At 51.4% G+C, this 25,329-nt stretch overlaps 2 protein-coding genes across 8 annotated transcripts in view; one reads left to right on the top strand and one right to left on the bottom strand.

Moving 5' to 3' along the window:
• Nucleotides 1–25,329, top strand: part of TG (thyroglobulin) — a 254,316-nt gene that overhangs the window by 142,761 nt on the left and 86,226 nt on the right. The window contains exon 41 of the mRNA XM_086695581.1: nt 5,252–5,454. Coding sequence (XP_086551707.1) covers nt 5,252–5,454 — 203 coding nt within the window. The remainder of the gene's footprint in view (nt 1–5,251; nt 5,455–25,329) is intronic.
• Nucleotides 13,171–25,329, bottom strand: part of SLA (Src like adaptor) — a 90,325-nt gene continuing 78,166 nt past the window's right edge. For all 7 annotated transcript variants that reach the window (XM_086695577.1, XM_086695578.1, XM_086695576.1 and 4 more), the window contains 4 exons: nt 22,652–22,755; nt 19,954–20,085; nt 15,832–15,964; nt 13,171–15,207 (listed from right to left, as the gene is read on the bottom strand). In XM_086695577.1, coding sequence (XP_086551703.1) covers nt 14,997–15,207; nt 15,832–15,964; nt 19,954–20,085; nt 22,652–22,755 — 580 coding nt within the window. In that variant the 3' untranslated portion in view covers nt 13,171–14,996. The remainder of the gene's footprint in view (nt 15,208–15,831; nt 15,965–19,953; nt 20,086–22,651; nt 22,756–25,329) is intronic.

The raw sequence follows: 25,329 nt of genomic DNA, 5'->3' as shown, positions 1-25,329 counted from the left end.
GCGGGGCTCAAACTCACAAACTGTGAGACTGTGACCTGAGCCGAGGGCAGACGCTTACCCGACTGAGCCACCCAGGCGCCCCTCCCCTTTTCCAGTTTAAATAGTTGGAAACTGCAGTTCAGCACGCAAGTCTGGAAAGAGACAGGCTAGTTTGAGTCGAGCCTGAGCCCAGTGTCCTGTACGGCTCGGACTTTGTGTCTGAGCAGAACGGGGTCTGAGAGCAGCTCTGTGGGACCCAGGGGCTCTGGGCAGTTCCCTCCCTCTGCCTCCACTCACAGGTTGCCCATCTCTCAAACGACACTAGGACATATGGGCAGATGATAGGGTACAGTGGGTGGAGGGCAGATGCCTGGCACCCAGCAGGGGCTCGCAAGGGTTAATGCCCCGTTTCTTTCCCTGGATGGAGCTTCTTCAAGGCAGGGCTGTGTTATGGTCATGACTGGCTCTGCATCTGGCCAGTAGCTGGCACAGAGCTGCCCCTGGACCACAGCAGTTGCAATGGCCCCTGGCACTTACTGAGTCTATGCACATTATCTCCTGTGATCAACGTACACAGCATCTTCCATGGTAGCCCAGAGTGAAAACAGTCTTCCGAGAGCCCTCGACGCCAGAAGCGCTTTTCATATTTTATTTTATTTTTATTTCTATTTATTTTGAGAGACGGGGGGTGGGGCAGAGGGAGAGAGAGAGTCCTAAGCCGGCTCTGAGCTGTCAGCACAGAGCCCGACACGGGGCTCAAACTCACGAACCGCGAGATCGTGACCCGAGCCGGAAGTCAAGAGTCAGACGCTTGACCAACTGAGCCCCCAGGCGCCCCAGAGGCACTTTTGAAAGGGGACGGAGGAAGAATGGAAACAGAAGCTCACGCCCGCCCTGCGGCTGACTAGACAAACTCACGTTCTCAGCAAGAAAAGGAAAAAAAAAACCATCAGCACTTCAAGGGGGCCCTGGTTCCTGGTGAGCTGAGCAGTCGGAAGGGAATTGAGGTGGTTGGTGCCGGGCCGGGGTTGGGGTGTTTCCCCAGCCTGGATCTTGTGGGTGGGGACCGACCCTCGGGGGCACAGGCCACAGCGATTGTCCTCTCTCCGGCAAAGCAGTGCGGCGAGGGCAATGGGGCAGGTGGTGTGCAGGCTCAGAGGAGGAGTGGGCAGGGCGGCCCGCGGGCCCTCTGCAGGGTGTGGGGACAGAGGAAGTGTGCTTTGGCCAGGGGATCAGACAGAAGGCCACTCCCAGGACCATTACCATCACCTCGTCATCCCTGGGGCACACGGATGCCTCCCGAGAGGCACTGCCACCCTCCAACCAAAAGAACGAGCACAGAGTCCTGTCTCGGCGGCCGCCCCTCCACAAGGGCCATTTCTGCTGCAAAAGCCAAGCCAAGGCCAAGGTCTGCAAAGACCTGAGACAATGCTGGCGCCTGAATCTGGTTTATTCAAGCAAAGCCAAACAAATTCTACAGTGCTTTCTGCCAGGCGCTGTTCCGTTGCCTTTCCAGTCCTGAACTAATTCAAGCATCCTAACAACCTAAAGACATGAGTATGGTTATCATTTCCACCTCCCAGACAGGGAAGATCAAGTCACATTCAGGAGCTTGTCCAGGGCCCTCTGGCTCTATCACCTGAGCGCTTGGCCCCCTCACCTGCCGCCTCTTACCGACGGCCATCAACAAGACCGGGTGAGGGCCCGCTGTGAGCCCCGAGAGCTTCGGGGGGGGGGTACTGGAAGAAATCCAACAAGCAAGTGAGAACCAGTTAGGGATCGAGGGAACAGTTAGATGCTTGCTGGGCTGGTTCTGTGGTTCACAGGGGCAGGACACTGGAGGTGGAAAACAGGTCAGGGCAGCAGGGGCAGGTGCACAGGGTTGGACATCTGCCCACCTCTGTCTCCCTACTGGACTCTATGTGTGGCCAGGGGGGGAGCCCCTCTCCAGTGTCATGGGGGCACCGCACAGCTCATGTGTGGGCAGGATGAAACCAGGAGGACCCCCGGTCGGCCACAGCCAGCCAGACTGCAGGGGGATGAACTTGGCCTTGATGGCTGGGCAAGGGTCAGTGTAGGAGAGTGAAGGGAGCCCAGACGGCTTGGACGGGCCAAGGCCATTCTTAGAGGATCTCAAAAGCCAGGAAGATGTTTAGACTTGACGCAGTAGGAGCGAGGGAGTCAGGAGGGCTTTCGAGCACAGAAAGTTCCTTAAAGAGAGCACTTCAATTTTTTTTTTTTAATGAAAATAACACAGTGCCTCGCACATCATTCCAACAAGTGTTTGTTGAGTTGGACTGAGCGTTAGGACAGAGAGTTCTGAGTATGCATCGGGATCTAAGTCCCGACTTTATCTTACGTTTGCTTCTTGCACCAAAGCAAACATTCCCCTGGAGTTTCAGGTTCCTCCTCAGGGAAGGAAGGGGTTGGTGCAGCCTGCCAGAGACCAGCCGGCTCACTGCCCCTGCGTGCGCTGCTGACCCTGTGTGACCTGAGGGCCAGGAACATGCCTGTCTTGCCCCCCTCCCCCCAGAACCAGGCACAGCGCCTCGCACCAGGCAAAGCCCAATTCAGACTGTCTGAAGAGCAGCCCTTGAAGGCCCCCTCCCCCTCTGACTTCCTGGGGGTTTCTAGACCCCACAATGTCAGCACTGTCCTTGGGAAGCTGATATAGGGGAAGGGAGAGTCAGGGACAGCGGCCCCCAGCCCTCCTACATTGTCACTGGAAACACAGGCTGCAGGCGTCACTTCCCAGATGTCCCGGACTGGGTCCTCCTCCATTGGCACCTGCTCTCCTGCCTTGCCCAAGACCTCAGAAACAAACGCATTTGTCCTAACAAGCGGAACGGAAGCGTGATCCAGAAAAGTCATGGTGAGGACTGTGCTAATGTCTTCACCAAACCCAGAACACAAAATGCATTTGAAGAAATGCTGAGACTATTCCCAGCTGGAAGAGTAATCTGAGCTATTATGTCCCCAGAGCAGGCGTTCTCAGCAGCTTTGTGAGCGCCAGGTTGGCAAATCGGGGTGCGCGATTCTTCTGGTTTTCTGTTTGGGACTATGGAGTCTCGCTGGTAGTTTCTTGCTGGATACTGGACCCTGTTGATCATAGCTCTGGTCATTCATTCGCCTGACATTTACTGAGGACCTGCTGTGTGCCCCTGATTTCAGTGGGGTACACGGTCTAGCAAGGGAGGCAGTACCCAGGGTGACAAGTATCCAGATTAGGGAGCCCTGCTTCACTGGAGGGCTGCCTCTGAATTCACGGCATTGCTAACACTTGAAGGATAGCTGGGCTGGAGGAGGAAGATGAGGAAGGCCGGGGGAAGGCAAAGGCTCTGGGCAGAGGAAACCCCATGTGCCAGGCACCGGCCTGGAAGAGGGTGACCCCATGTTTGAGCAATTGATAAGAAGCCAGGCCCGGGGAGGAGATGAAGGGGGATGGGGCCCAGGGGACAGACACCCTAGTCCCATGTGTGTTGAATGCACTGGGAGAACTGAGATCATGTCCTAATGGGATGAGATGGGAAATTTTAGATAGGATGGGGAAGTGTGTGTGTGCGTGTGTGTGTGTGTGTCTGTCTGTGTGTGTGTATGAAAAATTATGCATTTGAAAGATCACCCAGGGGGTGCCTGGGTGGCTCAGTTGGTCAAGTGTCTGACTCAGGTTTCGGCTCAGGTCGTGATCTCGCAGTTCGTGGGTTCTCCAGCCTGCATCAGGCTCTGTGCTGACAGCGTGCGGCCTGCTTGGAATTCTCTCTTCCCCCCGCCCCCCGCCTCTCTCTGTCCCTCCCCTCTCAAGTGTGCTCTGTCTCTCAAAATAAGTAAATGAAAATTTATTTATTTATTTTTTAATTTTTTTTTTAATGTTTATTTATTTTTCAGACAGAGAGAGACACAGCATGAATGGGGGAGGGGCAGAGAGAGAGGGAAACACAGAATCGGAAGCAGGTTCCAGGCTCTGAGCCATCAGCCCAGAGCCTGACGTGGGGCTTGAACTCGCGGACCGCGAGATCGTGACCTGAGCTGAAGTTGGACGCTTAACCGACTGAGCCACCCAGGCGCCCCAGTAAATGAAAATTAAAAAAAAATTAGAAGACCACTCGGGATGTGGCACGGAGAATCAGAGGGAGAGACGCACGGATACCTGAGGCCAGTGACAAGCGCCGAGGAGATCGGTGGGGAGAGAGCCTAGAGCATCTGGGGAACAGAAGGGGTCAGGGTGGAGTACAGCAGGTGTCAGGGAAGACTCCAAGGCCGTGCAGGAGCAGACCAGGGGGGTGGTGCCGCATTAGAAGGAGGACGTGAGAAATTCCACAAAGGCTACTGGCCGCATGCTCAGGGCACTTGGAATCGATTCCCTTTGGGACTCAGTGCACTTGAAGTGCCTTCAGCAAGGTAGCCTCCTGGAGACTTGAGGAGCCGGAACTGGGAGGGCACTCTGTGCCCCTGATGCTCCCGAGTCATCAGCAGGTGGGTGGTGATCGGGGGCATGGGAATCTGCTGGCATGTCGCTGAACAAAGTGGGTGACTCTCAGCTCAAGCTGGAAGACGCCGGGTATTTCAGAGTGGTCAGCTGTGTAGACTGACAAGGAGGATCCACTGGGTTCAGAGGATGGCCAGAGGGCATGGGCATGTGATGTGCCAAATGCTGAGGAGAAGAATGTGTTTTTGCTATACTATACATGTGTGTGTGTGTGTGTGTGTGTGTGCATGTGTGTGTTTGAATCATGTCATTAGAAAAATAGTGCTGAGCTCTTCAGTAAATAAATACTTAACTAAATTCTGTGAAAAGAGAATAGAGAGATCAACTCTGCTGAATGATCAACATGCTGAATGTGCATGGGAGAAGAAGCAGTAGGAAGGAACTGGATGGAGAGCCTCAGCCAGGCCTGGTCCTTGTCAGGGAGGAAGAGGTGTGGAGAGCCACCACAGTGGGCCGAGACGTGGGGCATCCCCTCTGATGTGCCAAGCCAGCTGGTACTCTGAAAGTGCCCTGACTCTAATGTAAACGGCTGCCCTAGCAAGTGCCCTCGCCTATGGTGGGAACGCTGTGGGCCAGAGAAACAGAAGGACAACGTCAGGGTCTCCTACCCAGCAAAGGCTGGATGCTCCCGGTTCTGGAGCCCATGCCGCTCCCACCATCCTGATCTGTGCAGACAGGAGGCCAGGTCCCCCAGAGGTGCCGTGTGCCTGGCTCAGACACCACCGGGGGTGACTAAAATCCGGATTGTAAAATCGCAAAGGGTAAAAGGCTTTCCTCTTTCTGCAGGTTCTGGAGAGGTGAGTGGCAACTGGGGGCTGCTGGACCAGCTGGCGGCTCTGACCTGGGTGCAGACCCACATCGCAGTGTTTGGTGGGGACCCTCGACGCGTGACCCTGGCGGCAGACCGTGGTGGAGCCGATGTGGCTGGCATCCACCTTCTAACCACCAGGGCCTCAGACTCCAGACTCTTCCGGAGGGCTGTGCTGATGGTGAGTCCCTTCTTCCGCCTTCAGATTTGTTTTAGACACGGGTGAGGCGAGGGGTCCTCACTTGCCTTTTAAGACCAGTTGACTTCAATTGCTTGGTTTCCTTTATCCATGCTTGCTCTTGGCCATCTTTCCATGTACATGTGATTCCAGGATGCCGAGGAACTCCCCTGACTACTGTCCATCATTCTAAACTGAGCAAAATTCTAGATGGGAAAGTGTTTCTATTTTGGGAGATTGCCTCAGTAGGGCTTAATGATCTGAACTCTTGAAGACCTCTTTTGCCAATCGACAAACATAAGGGGGTAGACTGTAGGATGAGAAGCTTTCTGGTGGAAGGAAAGCTAACGATGAGGGCACAGTTTAGCCAGTATGATGCTCACGACACCCAACAGTATTGCTCACGACAGGGGAGAAGTGGAACAAGAGAATTCTCATCTGCTCCCCAGTGTCGCTTCCCTGACCTTCTCGGGTTTGAACTTAAAATCTTCCCTTATGCTGTCTGGTTTCTTCAACCGCCCATGCTCCAAATCTCCTGCTGAGATTCTGTTCTGGTGGCATTTCTTTGTGGAGCACTATTGGGTGATTCATTCCCTGTATCTAATCCCTTCTACCTCGTTGTTTCCTTTGCCTGAGGGGTGAGGGGAGGTGGAGACCCCAGAGCTTGCCCCCATGGTGGATCAAGGAGTGGCGGGCAGCTGGGTCAGCAGCCACAGGGTGAGGCATGGAGCTCCCAAGGTTTGGCCAACTGGGTCACTGACTGTTGAATGAAGGCAAAGAATAGAACTCAGTACTCATGGGTCTACTGGGTGGTCTCATGAAGTTCCTGGTAGATGGTGATGATGGTGGTGATGATGATGGTGATGATTATGATGGTCATAGTGATGGTGATGATGGTGATGATGATGATGGTGGTGACGGTGATGATGATGATGGTGATATCATACCGATGATAGTGATATAATGATATCGATCATAACAGTAACTATTATGGAAGAAATAACCTGGTTGATCACAGCATAAGCCCTGATGGTTATTCTGTCATTGATGAGCTTCTAATTTTATGAAGCATCCAATCTGTGCCAGGTGCCATGCTAGGTGCTGGAAATGCCATGCCAAATAATTCATGTCCTAGTTCTTAGAAGCTTGTAGTTTACTGGGGGGTGGGGGACAGACACTTAAAAAGCAGATATTTAGAAGAGGGTCTTAGGGCAGCTCAGAGAGAAGCCCCCATCCAAGCACAAGGGAGGGGGGGAATGTCCACGGACACCTCCCGGGAGAAGGAATGTCTGAGCAAAATGTGAACACTGTGTAGGCATTGAACCACAGGCAGAGTCCCAACACTAAGGGGCAGCTGGGCTCCTCACGGAGGTCTGCCAGCCCTGGGCTGCAGTGGGGGACAGGGCAGTAACGGAGACCGGGAGGCAGAGAGCAGCTGGACTGCAGTGAGCACCTTGGGTGCCATGGAAGGGGTATGTTTGTTTGCTTATTTGGTTTGGTTTCATTTGGCTTGGTTTCCTATTTTAACCATTTTTAACTGTACAATTCAGTGCCATCAAGTATAATCAATTGCAATGTCATACAGTCATCATATTAATCATTTCCAGAACTTTCCATCATCTCAAACAGAAACTCTGTATATGTTAAACAATAACCCCCATCCCCCCTGCTCCCCAACCCCTGATAACATCTATTTTGCCTTCTGTCTCTATGAATTTGCCTGTTCTAGGTACCTCACATTAGTGGAATTGTACAAAATTTGGTGTGTGTGTGTGTGTGTGTGTGTCTGGCTTATTTCACTTAGCATAATGCCTCCATAAAGGTTCGTCTGTGTTGTAGTTTATATCAGAATTTCCTTCCTTTCTAGGTTGAATAATATTCCATTGTTTGCATATACCGCATTTTGTTCCCGTATTCATCTGTTGGTAGACACTGGGGCTATTTCTGCCTTACTGTGAATAGTGCGGCGATGAACATTGGTGTGCTCTCAAAGGGTTTTTCGGCGAGGGGGAAACTCGCTTCCCTTTAGGAAGACTTGTCTTAGAGCTGAGTGGAGGATGCATTTAAGAGGGACAGTCCTGAAAGCAGAGAAAGCAATGCTGAGATCATGAAGTAGCCAAATTAAGGCATCAAGACCAATGCCATGGACCTGCTAGCAAATCTAAGGCCATATGACCACACTGCAGCATTGCCCAGCCCTGCTGGGATCCAAACCCTTGATAGGAAGGAGGACAAGAGTGACATCGTTTGGGCCTCAGTGCTGCTGGGTCAACATCATCACCGTCCCCAAAGGGAAGCGGTACCACCTGCTACTTGGTCTCTCTCCTTCAGCCACTGGAGCCTTCCAACATTCCTTGAGGGGCCCATGCTCTGTTTTGCTTCCTAAGGACGTTTCCTCTGCGTGCCACACTTTTCTCCCATCTTCCTCTTTGCCCGCTCTGTTTGTCCTTCAGGGAATCCTTTCAGACTTTTCAGCCCAGAACCAGACCCCCTTTGTATGACCTCTGCTGCCTGTACTTCTCTGCACATCATGTGTCACGATATCCCACCAGGAGATAATTATTCCCACTGCCAAATCCGTCCCTCTCATAAGACGGGAAACTCTGGGAGAGCAGAGGACAGCTGTGCCCTGCTCTTACAGGGCCCCAAGCACTCAACACAGCTGTCTTACAGTAGATGCTCCAGAGTTAATATCCGGGAAGCGAAGGAGCAGAGGAATGGGCACGTGTGTCCAGGGTCTTACAGGCCAGGACTCCTCCCTCCCCACCACCACTTTCTCGTGTCCCTTTGTTCCCGATTTTCCTCGGTCTCTCCCTCCATCTTCGCGGCAGGAGGTCTGAGCCCAAACATCTCTCAATTCCTGGTATTGGAAACAGAACTTCCTGACTTTGAGTTGCTCCTGAAGGGATTTCCTCCGAGCCTTCTCAGCAACCAGACACTCGGTGGGACCTGGAAGATGCCAGAAATACCTTCCAGGAGGCCCAGGAGGCCGAGTTTTCTTTTTGAAAAGTCTGGAGAGTTTAGGTGTTTGGGGGATTTCAAAGACTAATCTGTTTTAGCAAATGGCAGTGTATTTAAAAATAAACTCCATCTGTTTCAGTCATTTAGAAGCAGCTTTTACAACCGCTCCCAGCAGTCTTTGAGATGCATGTGAAATTATTTGGAATCGAGAGAACGAAAATACTTCAATATATTAGCGGCTCTTAAACTTGTTCTTTACCAGCAGATGTTTGGGGGAATGGATGTGAGTTGGTGATATATTCTTGGACAGAATCGTAAGTATTTCTGCAAAGCTTGAGGCCAGAGCTGTTAAAATGGAGAGACAGGCCCCTGTGATAATTAATAACTTTATTGAGCATATTTGGGGCCACAGAGCACCTCCCATATATTATTTCATAGATTGTTCACATTGCGTGGCACAGGGTCTTTGTATTATTTGCAATCTAGAGGTAAGAAGTCTGAGGCTTAGAGAGGTTTAGTGACTGGCTAAAGAACACACAGCCGAGAAGGAGCTGCATTAGAGGCTGGCACCTAAAATCTCGTCCTGTGTCTCCCCCAACTATGCAGCGGCTTCTCTAGAAACTTGCGACTCTTTCAGGGTCTTAAGGTGGAAGGGGAAAGAGCCCAGGCCTAGCATCAGAATGCTTCACTCTTGCATTCTTTACGGATAAAATCTGTGTGATTAATTCTGTCTCCCAAAGGCTTGGATGGTTGGCATCACAGTAGGTGTGCAGAATGTTCTGGAGTTCCCGAACTCCAGAAATCCAGGTTCCGCCTCGCCTTGCTAAGCTAGGGCAATGCCAAGAAAAAGCACGTCTGGGGATGCTTCACCTGCCCAGGACGCCAGGTTGAAGAAGAGAGACGGGTGACGTGTTGCAAACATGAGCTGTGTGGCTCTGATGCCCCGGGCAGTTTTAAGAGAAGACAGAGGAGGTCATGTCCTATGTGGTATGATTCATAGAGTCCAGGAGAGATTTCCACTGCCCTCCTACAACACTGCCCCAATTCTGCATTCCTCAGTGCGAGTGCCAGGCCCCAGGGATTGGCCCCAAGCTATGTTTTCCTGTCTCCTTTTCTGCTGCATTCCTGCCTGAGCCCTGCACTCCAGGCTCACCGGTAATCAACATTCCTAGAAAATGCCATGCCTTCTTCCACGTCTTTCCATCGCTGTTCGTGGTCAGCTCTTCGCAGCCAGTATGTCTGCTTCTCCACCTAACGAGTCACTTCCTTCTTCGAGGCTTGGCTGAAACGGGGTCGCGAAGCCTCTTCTCCATCTCTTAAAACAGAGTGACTCTCGCTTTGGTGAAGAGACTTCTATTTGGCAATTTTTAGGAACACCGCCTTGTCTTACCTACTGGTTAGTCTTCTAATGTATCTATTCCCATGCTGCTGTGACTGAGTGCTTAACTGGGAACGTGAAATTTTCCTCTTAGAACTTCCTTAACACTTAGCACAGCCCTGGGCAGAAGAGGGTACCGAAGCGCAGGCCGAGTTCTGTTAAACTGGTGGAGGGGCCCAACCACTGCTTTCTCGTGTTTTCACACAAACCTCCTCATTCAAGCTCGTTCTCCTCCATTTCTCTTAATCAAAATGGACTGAGGGGCGCCTGGGTGGCTCAGTTGGGTAAGCGTCCGACTTTGGCTCAGGTTATGATCTCACAGTCTGTGGGTTTGAGCCCCACGTCGGGCTCTGTGCTGACAGCTCGGAGCCTGGAGCCTGCTTTAGATTCTGTGTCTCCCTCTCTCTCTGCCCTTCCCCCGCTCATGCTCTGTCTCTTTCTCTCTCTCTCAAAAATAAATAAACATTAAAAAAAATTGACTGAGCTATTCATGGGCTCCAGTGCTCTCATCTATATTTTGGAATAAGTTTATTGATTGTCTTTCGATAGTCTTGATGGGAATTTGAATGTATTTTCATGGAATTTTTCAGTTAATTCAAAAAATGTCTATGGTTTTATAATGTTAAATCTTGCATCCATGAATCAGGTTGCCACCATTACCACAACAGGATTTTTGTCTCCTTAGGTCTTTTCGCAGAGTTTTGAACTTCTGTCCACAGAAGCGTTGTGAAGTCATGGTGGGCAAGTCCCTACCTGTATTCTCGTTGGGTTGGTGTTGTGAACGGTGTCGTATTTTTTATTGTACTTCCCAGTGGTCAATCCTGGCATCGGGGAGTAGAGTTGGCCCTGAATTTGCTGAGCCTTCTTACCACTTCCATTGCTTGATCTGTTGGCTCCACTGGATTTTCTATGACATTATTTCATTATCTGTAAATGTAGGCAGGTCAACTTTGAACAAAAATGCTCAGCTGCTCTAGCGAAGAGACTCAACACTTAAGGACCTTAAATAACAAATGTGTTTTCTTTTGTTTTGTTTTACTTTATCGTAGTATTTACCAAGGTGTCTCACGATCTCTCGGGACATGTGTTCCTTCTAGGTGTTTCTCTGCCATCTGGGGGCCTTGTTCCCATTGGCAGGGCCATGTCTGGGCAGCTTAGACATCCAGGCAGGGGCAGAGGGGTGGGGGCCGCCGTGGCTGACTGTGGGAGGGGCGGGACCCCCCTCCCTTCCCCCACAGAGACCCCCTACATGCAGCCCTGCGGCTGACTGGCTTTTCTTCTTCTTTGACATGATCTTTCTTGCTCCTGTTCATCTTTGACACATTCATCTGACCATTTAAACAAGGTTTTGCTCTGGATCTTGTTGACGACTGTATCACTAGAACTTTCGTTTCACCCACGTTTACCTTTGTCATCTTTTACCCGCTCCTTGTTTCCACGACAACCAGTTCTTTTAGCCTCTCGGGTGGAAATCCAACCTCATTACTGTTCATTCTTCGTTTTCTGATCAGTGGATTTCAAGCCATAAATGTCCCTCCTACTATTGTATCACTTAAGCCCTGGGGAGTTTGAGAAGTAGGAACATGCCCTGTATTTCTCAGTCTTTTACTATTTCTTGTGTTGTGTTCTTCTTAACCCAAGGGGATATCTCTTTTTCCCCCCCTGTAAACGCTTGTTTAGATTTGTAAGATTTTTACCCATCCCTTTGGAAATCAATTTTTAATGTTGTTTCATTATTATCATGGAGCATGAGTCAGTGAAAGCCGACTCCGAAATTTATTAGGACTTCCTCTGTGACCTAACTTGCTCCTCATTTGTTGATAGGAAAGTTGTATAGTGTTATCGAAACCTGCTATTTACCTATCTACTTATCTTTGCTTGATTGCTCAGTTTCTGAGAGTTGTGTGTTTAAACCTCCACATAAAATGATTCCTTTATCTATGTGTCCCTACAATAGTTGCCTAATATATTTGGAAACCGTATCGTTAGATTAACACAGGTTCAGTCACGATATCTTCTTAATGTATCATTCCTTTTGTAACGTGTCTCTTTGCCCTTAGACAATTTATTTTCACCTTAAATTCCGTTTTGCCTCAAAATTCAACACTTTCCCTTTGTTATTTCCGTACGAAAAATTTTCCATCCCTTTATTTCAAGTTCTGCATTCTTTTGTTTTCACTGTGTGTCAAGTAGGTAATACAACCCCCAAATTTTAAGTACATATGAATTTATTTATTTTAAGTTTATTTATTTATGTTGAGAGGGAGCGAGCAGGGGAGGGGCAGAGAGGGAGAGAGAGAATCCCGAGCAGGCTCCGCACCACCAGCACAGAGCTTGACACGGGGCTCAAACCCACGAACCGTGAGATCATGACCTGAGCTGAAATCAAGAGTTGGACACTTAACCAGTTGAGCACACCCCACACCACCAGAATTTGAAAAATTTATTCTCTTCACAGTGACCAGTATGCTCTTTAAAACACGTGGGTGACACCATAGCACTCCGCTAACTAGATGGTTCCATCGGCTTTGCATTTCTCCTAGAATAGACCCTAAACCCCTATGCTCCCATCCGGGGGGGGTTCTGCGGGACCCGCCTCCCTCCTAGTAGCCCTCTTCCCCACACTCCAGCTCACTCAGCGCAGTCACCCGGGACCTTCTTCCGGTTCCTTCCACATGTGTAGCCTTGCCCCTGCCTGCATGGGGCACCTTGCTGTCTCTGCTGCCTCTGGTTTTCCTCCTGGACATTTGCATGGCTGTTTGCTGTGCATCCTTCAGGCCTCGGCTCAAATGGGAGCGTGGCCTTTCCTAACCAGCCTTGCAAACGATCCCTTCCCCCTCCCCCCTTCCCCCTCCCCCACGCCTACACACACTCTGTGTTGCTTTCTGCACTGCACTCCTCACGGTTAGGAAGTCTCTTGTTTATTGATGATCTCCCTCTCTGTGATATCAGAGTCCTCATCTGGTTCTCACTGCTAGAGCCCAATCACCCAGAGCAGTATCTGGTATTTAATAGGTTTCAAAAAAAAAATTTTTTGTAGAAATAAATTCTTAGAAGAACAAAAAAGCAGAGATCTCGAAAGTGATTCGCAGAAGTAACGTAGTGAAGGCAGAATGTTCCTAACAGTCGCTAAGAAGTTGTTCTCTCCCCCGGCCCCCTGTGTCCACCTTCGAGTTTGATAAGACACCCTCAAAATTCACAAAACCCGGTTTTTTTCAAGGCTGCACTTCCAAAGAAAGCTGAGCTGCTAACCAGCGTGTTTCCTCTTGATGTTCCTTGCTTTCCTCTCTCTCTGATGGCGAGTTTATTTGAACATTCAAAATCCAAAGAAGCTTCCAAAGGAACCACCCATCCACCTTGCCCAAGAAGCTCTCACCACATCCCAAGGGTTAAATATTTATTAGGTATATTTTAATCAGAAATAAATACATGATTTAGCAAAGTGTAATGCTTGCCACTTAGAAATACCTCTGAGTGCTCCCCTAAAGTTCCCAGCACACTAGTCACAACGGAAAACGACGCCTAAGACACCGTCCAAACATCTGGCGTTTGCAAGGTCCCCCTGCCTCGGGCTAGAAGTCAGCATCCACAGTGTTACATTCACTTCCCATACATCGGCTGGTCCCTTTGTAACAGCCTTTAGGGATTGTTGGGGAAACCGTAAATGTCTTCTTGTATAAACACACGCGAGTCTGATGATACAGAAAATCACATAAATGCATATACACATATCACTAGCACAGTGATCACAGATCTAAGGAATGCGTGTGGTGAACAGATTTCTCGTATCAGTCAGCGAGGGGTATCTCAGGCACCCCTCCTCCCCCTGGCCCCTTTGCAACAGGGGAGAATGAGTCACGGGTGTCTCTGCGGACCCCTTCCTAACAGGATCCGGCTGGGCAGCCTAGAGATAAAGACTTCTCCTTTTCTAGAACTTTACTGTGCTTTCTCTCTCATCTCTTAAAATTAGTATGACAGCATTAAAGCCACTCTGACTCCCTTCTTTCCTGGAGCTCAGCAGTTTTATTCATGCGGCTGCCAGACCCTTTTTAGAATAAAATACTGGAGGAATTAATTCTTTAGAATTAATCAGTTTCCTTTTTTTTTTTTTTTTCTCCGAAAAAGCCAATCATTCTCACCTGCTCAATCCAGCTGAACTCATACTCTATGAAGTCCAACTGAGACGTGAGCTCATGGGACACCCTTACCTGCTCCGGTTTCCCCACCCCCGAGCCACGAGCTGATTTCCTTTTTATACCCGGCTTTCACGATATTGGTTTGTACACTTTTTTCCCTGTCTACACTGAGTAGTCTCCGCTGATCCTTCCTTCTTCCCTTCCTTCCTTCCTTCCTTTCTCTGACATGGGACCCAACACAGTGCCTCTTCAGGCAATCATGAGTGAATAATTGATGCATTATTACTGGTGAGAATCTCAGCGGGTCAGAGAAGCCCTTCCTGTGCTGCAGAACCATGGCTGGGGGCACCACGAGTTTGCCCTGTTCCGGGGCTGCCCTCACACTTCCCTGTAGGCGGCCTCCCTCTCTCCCACCCGCCCTCTGCAGAAGCAGGGAGGCCATCTGACTTCTGTGCATGAGGCTCTGACACCAGGAGGCCAACAGGATCTCCTGCTTCAGGGATAATAGGGAAGATTAACGTGTTTAGTGTCACCGAATTCCCTTAAAAAGAGGGGAGCTGCATACCAACGGTCCGGTTACGGTTGGGTTAGAAAAGTTGAACGCAGGAGACCAACTTGCAAACCTAGACTGGCCAGGCCACAGCTTTCAGCTCATCTCCTTCTCAGGCCTTCGTCATCGAGAAGTTATCTCTGAGGAGCTCAGAGTGTGACCATCTGGACAGTTTGTTCGAGGACAGTCTTGTGCCCTTTCTTGTCAGATAATGTCTTTATCTTTCCCACGAGCACAATAAGCACACACGAATGCGCAGGCTCTTCTGAACTGTTGCCAGATCACATCCTGATTCAGCGACGTTTCGCGACGCCTCAGTACTGATCAGACGCTGGGGAGGGGCTCCCTTGGTGGTGATGTGGCTAGAGAAAATGTGAGTTCAAGTCTCCAGGTGCCTTCTCGTGGCTTCTGGAAGGTGTGCAGTTCCCCAGGGACCAGGGACCCGGGCGCCTCTGCCAGATTCCAGGTGACGGTTCAAACCTCCGTTATTTGGGGCACACACCACGGTGTCTGTTTCAGGCTAGTCTTCAAAATATGGTGGCGAGAAGAGCGAGCTCTTCCTCTTACTGCCGCTGTATATCAAGGACATGCTTTTCTTCTTTCGGTCAAAGGACGTGCTGTCATCGCTGGTCAGGGACAGGTAGGAAGCGATGCTTTCCCGAAGGCCGTAGCTGAAAAGGGACTCATCCACGCCAAGCGAGTTCCTGGCTCCCTCGGGGTCGTCTTGCAGTCTGCGAGTGGGAAGGACGGTGGCAGAGGAAGGGAAAAAAGGGAGGGACATAGGACGACGGAGAACAAGAAAATGAGAGAAGAAAAAAAAAAGGGCTGGTTAACATTGCTCTAACTTATTGTTCTAATTCTGCTTCTTACATTTGTGGCTGTGCGATCTTGGAGAAATCACGTAACCTCTCTGAACCGCCATTTGCTTGGATGGCTACACCTCCCAACTGCAAGTTTGAATGAGTATTTCTTTATGATATTTACAAGGAAGAGCAGTTTTATTCATCTCCCAGGCAGTTCTGGTCTCTGATTTTCCTTGAATTTGCCAGTGGAATGTCTGGATCGGTGTTTGATTAAGATAGCTCACCAATTCCCAACGACAGATATCCCTTAAAAGGTGATCGCTGTGAGGCCACAAGCTGGGTCTGCCTCCCAGGGGGCAGTGGGGTTCTATGGGTGTGCACCTGCTCAGAGCACCCACCCTCCGCTTTCCACAGGGCTGGCTCTAGCTTGCCCTGTTTTCAGCGGTGTGGCTCACACACTGGTCTGGGGTTCATACATTCATGTGGGACACACACATACACACACACACACACACACACACACACACACACACACACACATAGACACCCCACCTGGCTACCCTTTTCCAGTCAAAGGTCTTCTGGCGCAAGGTGACAGGCGAGTCGGGGGCCCTCACTGCCGGGGCGGCCGTGCTCTGAGTGAGGCAGGGTGTGGTCAGCACACAGCACAGACCGTCAGCCACCTCTGAGGAGAGAGGCAGACGCCTGGTCAGTGACTCCAGGATGCCCCAGCCAGCCTGGGATGCGGGCCCCGGGGGACCATCCAGTACAGTGCCCGAGTTGTTCACATGGGGAAACTGAGGCCAACATAGGAAAGAGGCGTGGCGGAGCGGAGAGTCACGCGCCCAGTTGAGTGTGTGAGAAATGCCAACACGCCCTGAGTACGCATTGGGCTCAGCTGGGTGCAGGTGGGGCATTAAGATTAGGATCCAACATCAACTCAGCTGGGGTTTGGATTTCAGCTTCGCCCCTGTTAGCGAATCCCCTTGAACCTCTCCGAGCCTCAGTTTCCTTGACTGTGCACTGAGAGGAACAGGCTAACAAGTGAGAACAGCTCAGGCATGGCTCCATCAACCGCATGGTGTCCGATGCCTGTCCCCGAAGCCTGCAGAATGGCACATCCTCCTGGCCAAGCAGCTCATCCGTGGGCAGGAAGTCAGGAAAATAAAAGACACGTGGAAAGAAGACAGGAAGGAAGGGGGAGAGAGTAGGAGGGAGGGGGCAGGGGAGGGTGGGTGGGGGGGGAGGGAGGGGAGGAAGTAAAAACAGAACAAAAAAAGAAAAGACGCAGGAATAAAGGAGGAAGAAGACAAAGATAAGGGCAAACAAGGGAAAGCGGAAAAAGGGAAAAAATGAAGAGAAATCTCTCTTCCCTAGCCTGGATACGCATGCACAGAGGATGAGGAGGTGAGGGAGACTGAGCCAGACATAAAGGCTGGGGCCACCCAGTGCCAGTAGACAGCACCGGTGGGGGTGTGAGAGGTTAACCCTGAGGGTGAGCCGGAATCCGGGCCAAGAGAAAAAGCACTGAGGCTCCCAAGCACACGCAGCCCGAGCCCGGCGTTGAGCTGGCCTGAGCGCTTCATTTCAGCCAGCAGCACGTCAGCTCTGAGCAGTCAGTATCCTTACACCCACTTCCAGAAGGAGGAAGCTGTGAACCCTGGGGTCAAGTCACTTGCTCAAGGTCACAGGAATGCGGTCAGAACCTGCCTCGTGGACTCAGAACCAGGCACTTGTTCCAAAGGCAACTCCTTACCTCTGCAGTGGAGGAGAGAGAAGTCCCACGTGCATCTGGGGTCTGGACACACCTTATTCTCTCCACTCCGCAGAAGTTTCCAGAATGCTCACTCCTCTCCCACCCTTGGGCTCCCAATGACTCTACTACATTCAAGGGTCCCCCTTTTCAGCCCCTCGTTTCCCTGGCCATATTTGGGAACTTGTGTCCTGCTCCATCTGCCCTCTCAGTCACCACCAGGCACCAGATCCTTTGGGGCCAGACATCCCACGCTCCTGGTTTTCTTTTTGGTCCTAACAACAATCTTCCAAGAGGCAGTGCAGTCCCCATTTTATAGATGAAGAAACCGAGGCTTCACGATGTTAACACATTTACAAACAGCACCAGGTAATAAATAAGTGTCTCTAGATACACTCTGGTGGGAGGTCAACTTGGCCACATTGTTTCCACCATGGGGCACCCAGGGGCACAGAAAGTATTTCGGCCATTCGCAGCAGTGGGCTGATGCTGTGAACCATGGACCGATGCAGCGAGCAGGGCCACATTTCTGGAAGGCATTGCTCCTGTAACCAGAGCAAGCACCTTGAGCGCCCTCGCCCTGGAAGCCTCGTGGGTCTCCCAGGGTGTACCATCGTTGCTGGGGCAGCCTCCTTTCCGTGTTTGCTTTTGTCTATGCAAAACTTATGGTCTCCCCACCTCTCGGATGATTGTTATTAAAAGCCAAATACCACAACCAACCTTTACTCATAATCAGTAAAAGTTGACCATCTCCAGGACTCCCTTCCTCTTTCATTTTTAGCTAAGCTGCTAGGTTTCCAGGTATCACAGAATCAACATTTGGTATGAGTTATTTTGAATCTGCCCCGCTGCGGGCTGTGATGGACACATTACATTATTGCAGGGCACCCATTATATGAACAGTCATCGCACCCACCTGCAAGGGAACTGTTTCCATCCACCTTCCATGGCCCGGGAGAGGCGGAGTCTCTGCCCAAGGTCTCACAGTGCCCAGATTGCAGCTTGGGCCTGTGTCTCCCAAGAGGCCATTCTCCTCAATGCCCCGCCTTCTCCTCCATGCCCTGCCCTTCTCCATGCTCTGCCTTCTCCATGCCCCACCTTCTCCATGCCTCGCCCATCTCCATGCCCCGCCCTTCTCCATGCCCCGCCTGTCTCCTCCATACCGCACCTTCTCCTCCATGCCCCACCCTTCTCCATGCCCCGCCTTCTCCATGCCCCACCTTCTCCACGCCCTGCCCTTCTCCATGCCCCACCCATGCCCCACCCTTCTCCATGCCCCGCCCTCTCCATGCCCCGCCCTTCTCCTCCATGCCCTGTCCTTCTCCATGCCTCACCTTCTCCATGCCCCACCTTCTCCCCCATGCCCTGCCTTCTCCATGCCCTGCCCTTCTCCATGCCCCACCTTCTCTTCCATGCCCCACCCTTCTACATGCCCCACCTTCTCCGTGCCCTGCCCTTCTCCATGCCCCACCCTTCTCCATACCTCACCCTTCTCCTCCATGCCCCGCCCTTCTCCATGCCCCGCCTTCTCCATGCCCCGCCTTCTCCCCATGCCCCGCCTTCTCCTCCATGCCCTGCCCTTCTCCATGCCCCACCTTCTCTTCCATGCCCCACCCTTCTACATGCCCCACCTTCTCCGTGCCCTGCCCTTCTCCCTGCCCCACCCTTCTCCATACCTCACCCTTCTCCTCCATGCCCCGCCCTTCTCCATGCCCTGCCCTTCTCCATGCCCTGCCCTTCTCACTGGTCTTGTGTGATAACCCAGGCCTTGTGGGCTCCTCTAACCTTGGAATGCCCTTCAAGACCCACAGCCTACAGAATGCTAGCAAAGATACCCAGGGGTGTGAGGTCCGGAACCCAGATGTGGGAACACGCATATGGAGTGAGGGTAACTTCTTTCTTCCTCCCTCCGATAGGCAGGGGAAGGGGTGGGGGGGGAGGAGGAGGAGGAGACGCCCTGGCTGAGGAACAGAGCAGCAGCCCGCTTATGGGTCAGGCCCTCTCCTCAGTGTTTTCCCCGCGCTCCCGCCCATGATTTGTCACAACATCCCAAGGAGTAGGGACGTTACATGGAGAAGAAAATGAGGTACGGAGGTGAGCAACCAGCCCAGGCTGCCCAGAAGATCTGGGATGTGAACACGGAGGTTCTGGAGAGAACTTTTTACCATTTCTCCCTTTTCCGTGTAAAATGTCACCTCCTGGCATTCTGGCCTTTCACAGTCTACCTCTGAACTCTTCTGACTACTCTTACCCATCACCTCCATCAAAACCTGTCCTGCTTCTGCCATCGTGGAGGGGACGCTCCCCATCCTGGCCAGCGTGGAACACTAGGACCTCTCTCCTGGGCCCGGGGAAGCATGTCCGAATGAACAAAGCTCAGCCCTGCTTTGAAGAGCTTTCTGGGAAACCCACACCAGGACACCGTTCACTGGGTCGCAAGGCAGAATGACCCAGTTCTAGGGAATCACCTAAGGCAGGCGGACAGTCCTGTAAATGCGTATCAAAGGAGGTGGCTTCCTATTGGTTTGAAGGCTAAGGAAGATTTGGCCGGACAGAAAGAGGGAGCAAAGCACCGGGGGGGCCCGTAAACATGTGGTCCACTTCAGGAAGTGCCAGCTGTCTGTGATTGCAAATATTGGGGCAGGCTAATTCTCTTCATCTGCAGGTAGAAGGAAGGTGGGGTTGAGATTAGCTGCGTTTTACCACTTACGCAGCATTCACAGGCAGCCTGTTTTAGTGTGAAATTGACGGTCTGCATGAACAAGAACAGAGGGCGTTGAGAAAGCGGGGTGACAGCAAAGTCGATCACCTGGCAGGTATCGGTGACCCGTGCACATCCTAGACACAGGCACCGCAGGGCAGTTAGCAAAGGGGGGGGGGGGGGGGGCTTCCCTGATCCGTCCCGACGGGGTGTTTCTTACCAGAATAGTGATTCACCAGGTCTTCCAGGCACTGGAAGGTGAGCCTCGGGGAGATGTAATACCAGTTGTTCGGAAGGCGGAAGATGCGGTAATGCTTCACCTGCCTGTGTCTCACCGAGAGGGAATAAAAACCTGCCGGAAATGGAGGACAGGTCAGAGATGTCCCACATGTCCCCGCTGAGGGCGATCCGCCCAAGAGCCCCCCACCACGGTGGCGGACAGACTTTCTCAACCTTGTGATACAGCAAGAGTACCCGGACGTGCAGTCCCGGATTTGGAGGAGCAGACGCCAGAACCCCACCTTTGGGGACGTAGCTCACTCTGCAGAGACCATGGGAGCCTGCTCCTTTAGCAGCCACACTGCAAACAGGTTTTCAGGGGCACCTGCTTAGTCTTTGTGAGGTTAGCATTCGGGGTGCTCCCACGTCCTTTTCTGGAAATTACACGATCCGAGCTGGGTTGTGCCCTGCAGGTCAGGATCCGTAGCTGGTCTCAGGTCCTTCCCAGGCGCACAGCGTTTCCCTCCCTGTGCCATCAAGGCGAATAGGTCATACGGCTTCCCGGTCCCTACTCCCTCTTGGTTCTGCCTTATGCTCGGCTTTCTCAGAAATTTGGAATAAGCGGCAGTTGAGACTTTTTCTGGGCAGTCTTAAGAAATAATGTAAAACGTGCTGTTTTTCCTTAAGCGTGGGTTAGTCAAGTAGAACTTCGGGCGAGCGCCTTCCCCTCTCTTTGCCTTGATTTCCCCAAGCGGAAAGACTCGGGCCTAGGTCATGTTTGAGAGTCCCTTCTGCTCCGTCTTCTGGGTCTCGGGAGTGAAAATGTTCATGACGCAGTGAGGGAAGGAGATTACTAGCATTTACTGACTCTTTGCTGTCTGTACATGCTGCTTGGGGGCTAAGCTATTTCCAAACAATACTCTCTGTTGGTTTTTAGAAAGATTGGGATGTGTCGCCGCCCGATATTTTTTATAGGTGGAGAAGTGAGGCTCAGAGCCCCTAAGTGCTATGGCCAGAGGCACGCGGCCTGGAAATGGCAGCTCCGGGGTCTGACCCTTGTCCTGAACGGGCTTCCTCGAACATTCGGATGGGCGTTCCTCTCTTTGCCCCAGGTCTGCCCTCTGAAGCCCAACATGTGTCTTCCTGTAACGAAGACAGGAACTAGAAGTATGGTGAGCGGGTCAAAGGTGGCAGGTGGAAAATGATCAGAACTTTGCATACCCAGCCCCCGCCCCCACCCCAGCCCCCGCCCGGGCTCGGCTGAAGGTCTGCCTCATAGCGTCTTTATTTTTAGATCAACCCTGGCACCCCAAACTGGACTCTTCCCTTGCTTGGCCATGCCTGCTTACAAGTTCCATGTGAGTCTGGGTCTCCTGCCTCCGGGGACCGCCAGGACATGCACAGGAAGTTTGGTCTCTGCTTTTTCATCTTGTTTCCCCCAGCACCCTCGAGGTTTTGACACAAAAGTTGTCTTGAATTTATTTTTTTTTATCATGTGTATATGGTCCATGCTTCTCTAAAGTCAGGCTGATGCTCATTTTAGTGAAAGGTCCCAGCACCAAGCCGCGCTGGCCCTTCATAGGTACGTGGGAAATAGTCTCAGATACCGCGTTTTCTCTTCTTTGATTGTGACTATACAAGAAGCAGGCTAAGAACCTGTGAACATGTCTTCTGTTTTTAAAAAGGTGTTATTTTTAGTATGGGGAAGCCCTAGCTGTTAAGTGTTTTGTTCCTGTGAGTTAAAGTGCTTACTACCTCCCGGACTCCGTGCTAAGCACCTTCCTAGTGTTAATCCCACGTTATAGGAAAGGGTTAGCGAGACAGGTGCCTTCTCAGGAATTCTTACAGCCAAAACTGGAGCTCAGAGCCCGTCTCTGAACCATGACAAAGAGCGCCGCTATTTTGTTTCCACTGAATTTCTTTTGTTTTAAATGCTTATTTCTTTATGTTGAGAGAGAGAGGGAGGGGCAGAGAGAAAGAGAGAGGGAGAGGGGGAGAGTGAATCCCAGGCGGGCTTCATGCTGTCATGGATCCATGTCTCATGGTTCATGAGATGGTAACCTGAGCCGAAACCAAGAGTCAGATGCTTAACTGACTGAGCCACCCAGGCGCCCCTTGCTGAATTTCTTAACGTGTGGGCCGTAAGGAAGTTGTAACAGTAACGATCATAGCGAGTGTGTGCGAGTAAGCATCTGCCTGTCCTGATTCTCTAAGCTCATCGGAGGGCACAGTGCGAACCAGTATTGAAGGTCTCCTGTGTAGCAAGATTATTTTCGAGTGGCACCGTCGAGGAGAATGCTGCCGTGGCAGAAGTAAATGCCCCGCTCAAGGCCCAGAGCTTGAGAGCACAGGCCAGGCCCAGGTGGAAGCCTGCTCGCTCTGGCCCGGGGCTGCCTACACCCGTGTCGGCTTTCCTTCCCAGGCGATGGGGACATTTCCCAGTGGAAGCCTGTGGAGCTCACTGAGTCTGGCAGGTGGCCCCTCCGGTCCAGGTCTCGGCCACCTGCCTCTAGGCTTCCCAACGCCAACGCTGACGCTGGCCTCCCCAGGGGCTGTGTGGGCTGCAGGGAGCTCAGCCCCATCGGACGGGCTTGCATGCGCCCTGGGAGGCGGGAAGATGAGCCGGGCCCCGAGTCAGCCGGGAACAAAACGTGCCCCTGTCAGCCCTCGCGTGGCAAGAGGAGTCAGAGGCGCCTCACCTTTTTTGGTCTCACTCTCTCGGATCATGAAGGAGCCCATCTTCGTGTCCGGCAGCAACAGAAGTTCCTCCGCCTTGTCCCTGCCCAGCCCTTCAAACAGCCATCTGGGGAGGAGAAAGACGGCGTGAGGGTCCTGAGCACGCCCCCTCCCCCCCCCTGCCCGCCACACAGGCAGGTGGTACCAAAATTAAGAGCAAGGTCAAGTTCATACAAAACTGTTGGGATTGAAAAGAGGAGGGCGATGGACTCTTTGTTCATTCTTTCCTGTCTTCCTTCCTTCATACTTTTATTTTTTTAATGTTCAGTTATTTTGAGGAGAGACACAACCAGCAGGGGAGGGTCAGAGAGAAAGGGAGAGAGAATCCCAAGCAGTCTCTGCACTGTTAGCACAGAACCCGACGTGGGGCTCGAACCCACGAGCTCTGAGATCATGACCTGAGCCGAAATCAGGAGTCGGGTGCTTAACCGACGGAGCCACCCAGGGACCCCCCATTTGTACTTTTAATCTTTCACATAAAATTCCTGAGTGCCTACTGCACAGCAGGTATTACACTGGACAATGAGGGCACAAGGCAACGAGGGGGTCTTTCTCATCCTGTTCTCGAATGCCAGCTGGACTGGGCCCGGTCTGTATCATATAACATACAAGCATTCCCAAACATGATAAGGTACCTGTCCCTTGTACCGTAATCACACTGCCCCTCCCTCACCACCCCACGAGGGCAGGGACCCTGCCTGTTTTGGCTTTGTCTTTGTGTCCGCATCTTCGAGCCTGGTTTGTATTTGTGAGTGTATAAGTGGGCACAAGAAATTTTGAAAGAAAGATGCCTAATCCCACCAATTTCACAAGCCCCCCCCCCGCCACCTTGCCAGGCATTCATTACATTTCCCTGCTGCCTTCCCTCGTCCAACATGTTTTAAACAAAGTTGTCATCGCGCTCCTGTGCATTGACATGGGTTTCTTGCTTTTTTTTTTTTTTTTTTTTTTTTTTTTGCTCACCAGTAAAAAATTGTAAAAATCTAAAAAATAAAGCAGTTGTAGTACCGTGATCCGGCTTTCCAACAGAATGTTCAAGAGCCAGTGCTCTTGAATACGCATGGAAAAAGAAAATGCTTTGTTAGCACTTGGCCGGGGCGAACTGAGAAACAGTTATACATCCTTTTTAACAGTTTCCGTATTTCAGGGAGTGAACCTTGGCTTATTTAATCCCCAGGTCTGAATTAGCGCTTGCTGGGACATATTCACTATGTTGTCTCCTGTGGCATCCCCAGACCACGCAGACGGGTCGCTGGAGCTCTGTGGCTGGGAGAAGACCACAGCCTGATAATCGGATGCTGTTTATTTATGTCCTGGCCTCCGAGGATGATCTGTGAAGATCCTGATTCGGCCTGATGGTTCAACTGCCCCCTTAGTTTTGCACCATGCATGGTGTGTGTTAATTAATTTAGTGTCTTGACAGACATTCATCCTCCCAAATCCTTAGGTGAAAGTCCACTCATAAGAACGAATACACTAAAATCCACAGCGATAGCCACGTGTGGATACTAATTATGGGCATGTTAAGTGCGTGAAATCTGATCCTCATCTGAACCCCCTAAGACAGGTAGCTTTGTCTCCCCTTCACTGATGAGGATGCTGAGGGTCAGAGTGAGCAAGTAATTGGTCCAAGTTACCCGATGTCCACAAGTGGTAAAGCTAGAATCGCAAGGCACTCTCCTGGGACATCGCATTCCATAACCATTCTGTAGCACCTCTCTCCCGGTTCTGTATGTTCAAGACATTTATTGCCTCTGCCAGTTGGAAGCTTCCTAGGGCCGCGATCACATCTTACTCAGCTGGGTTCTTCAGCACCCGAGCCTCTGCCAGCACACATCTTCAGCGTGCGGGTGATGATCCAGGTTTGCTAAATGAATCAATGGGTCAGTGGACGCACGGCTGACGTGGGGGAGTTTACGTGACTGACTCTTTCAGAACGTGGCTGCCAAAGCAGCTGCTGCCCCACTTCTGCTCCCCTCCATCATCCTAAGCTCAGAAATGGCATCTGGTACTTATCCTCAAAATCCTGCGATTAAATGCATGGGGTTGCACGTTCTTCAGAATATTCAAGCCGTTATCTCTGCTTCACCAGGTGAGCATGGAAAGCGGTTATTTCTGGTTCCCTCCAAAAAAAAAAAAAAGATGCTTTCTTCCTTCCTTCCTTCCTGGATGCCAAGGTCTGGCCTTGGTAGCTTGACAAAGGAGGTGACTGTGGCTCCAGGAGGCAAAGTAACTTTTCCCTGGGTCTCGTGGGAGACTCCTACCCCGGAAGTCAGTCGCTGAGCTAGGCACACTCCAGCCCAGGAGTGCCGGCTTCCAAAGCCACCTGTCGTGCTGCAAGGCCTCCCTGCCCAACCGCAGGGGAAAGCCCCAGGCTTTCCATGCCTGATGGTTTAGAGTTTCTCCTTTTCTGCTTGGCTTCGCCATTTGCCAGGTTCTGTATGTTAAGCATTTCGGGCGGTAAGCGTTCTCTGTGTTCTGGATGGGATTTGATAAGAATATAGCTAATACGTACCGAGCACTTACTGTAATGCCAGGCATCCTTCCAAGAGCGATCCACGTACGACCCGACCTCACTGTCCTAACAGCCCTGCACTTTGGTCTTCTTGTGCATTACAGTCCCTGTCGTTCTGTATTACGA

Source organism: Puma concolor, chromosome F2 (genome assembly GCF_028749965.1).
Source record: "Puma concolor isolate L17-30 chromosome F2, mPumCon1.1.hap2, whole genome shotgun sequence".
In the NCBI taxonomy this organism is placed as follows: Eukaryota; Metazoa; Chordata; class Mammalia; order Carnivora; family Felidae; genus Puma; species Puma concolor.
This window is presented reverse-complemented; position numbering and strand designations above follow the sequence as displayed.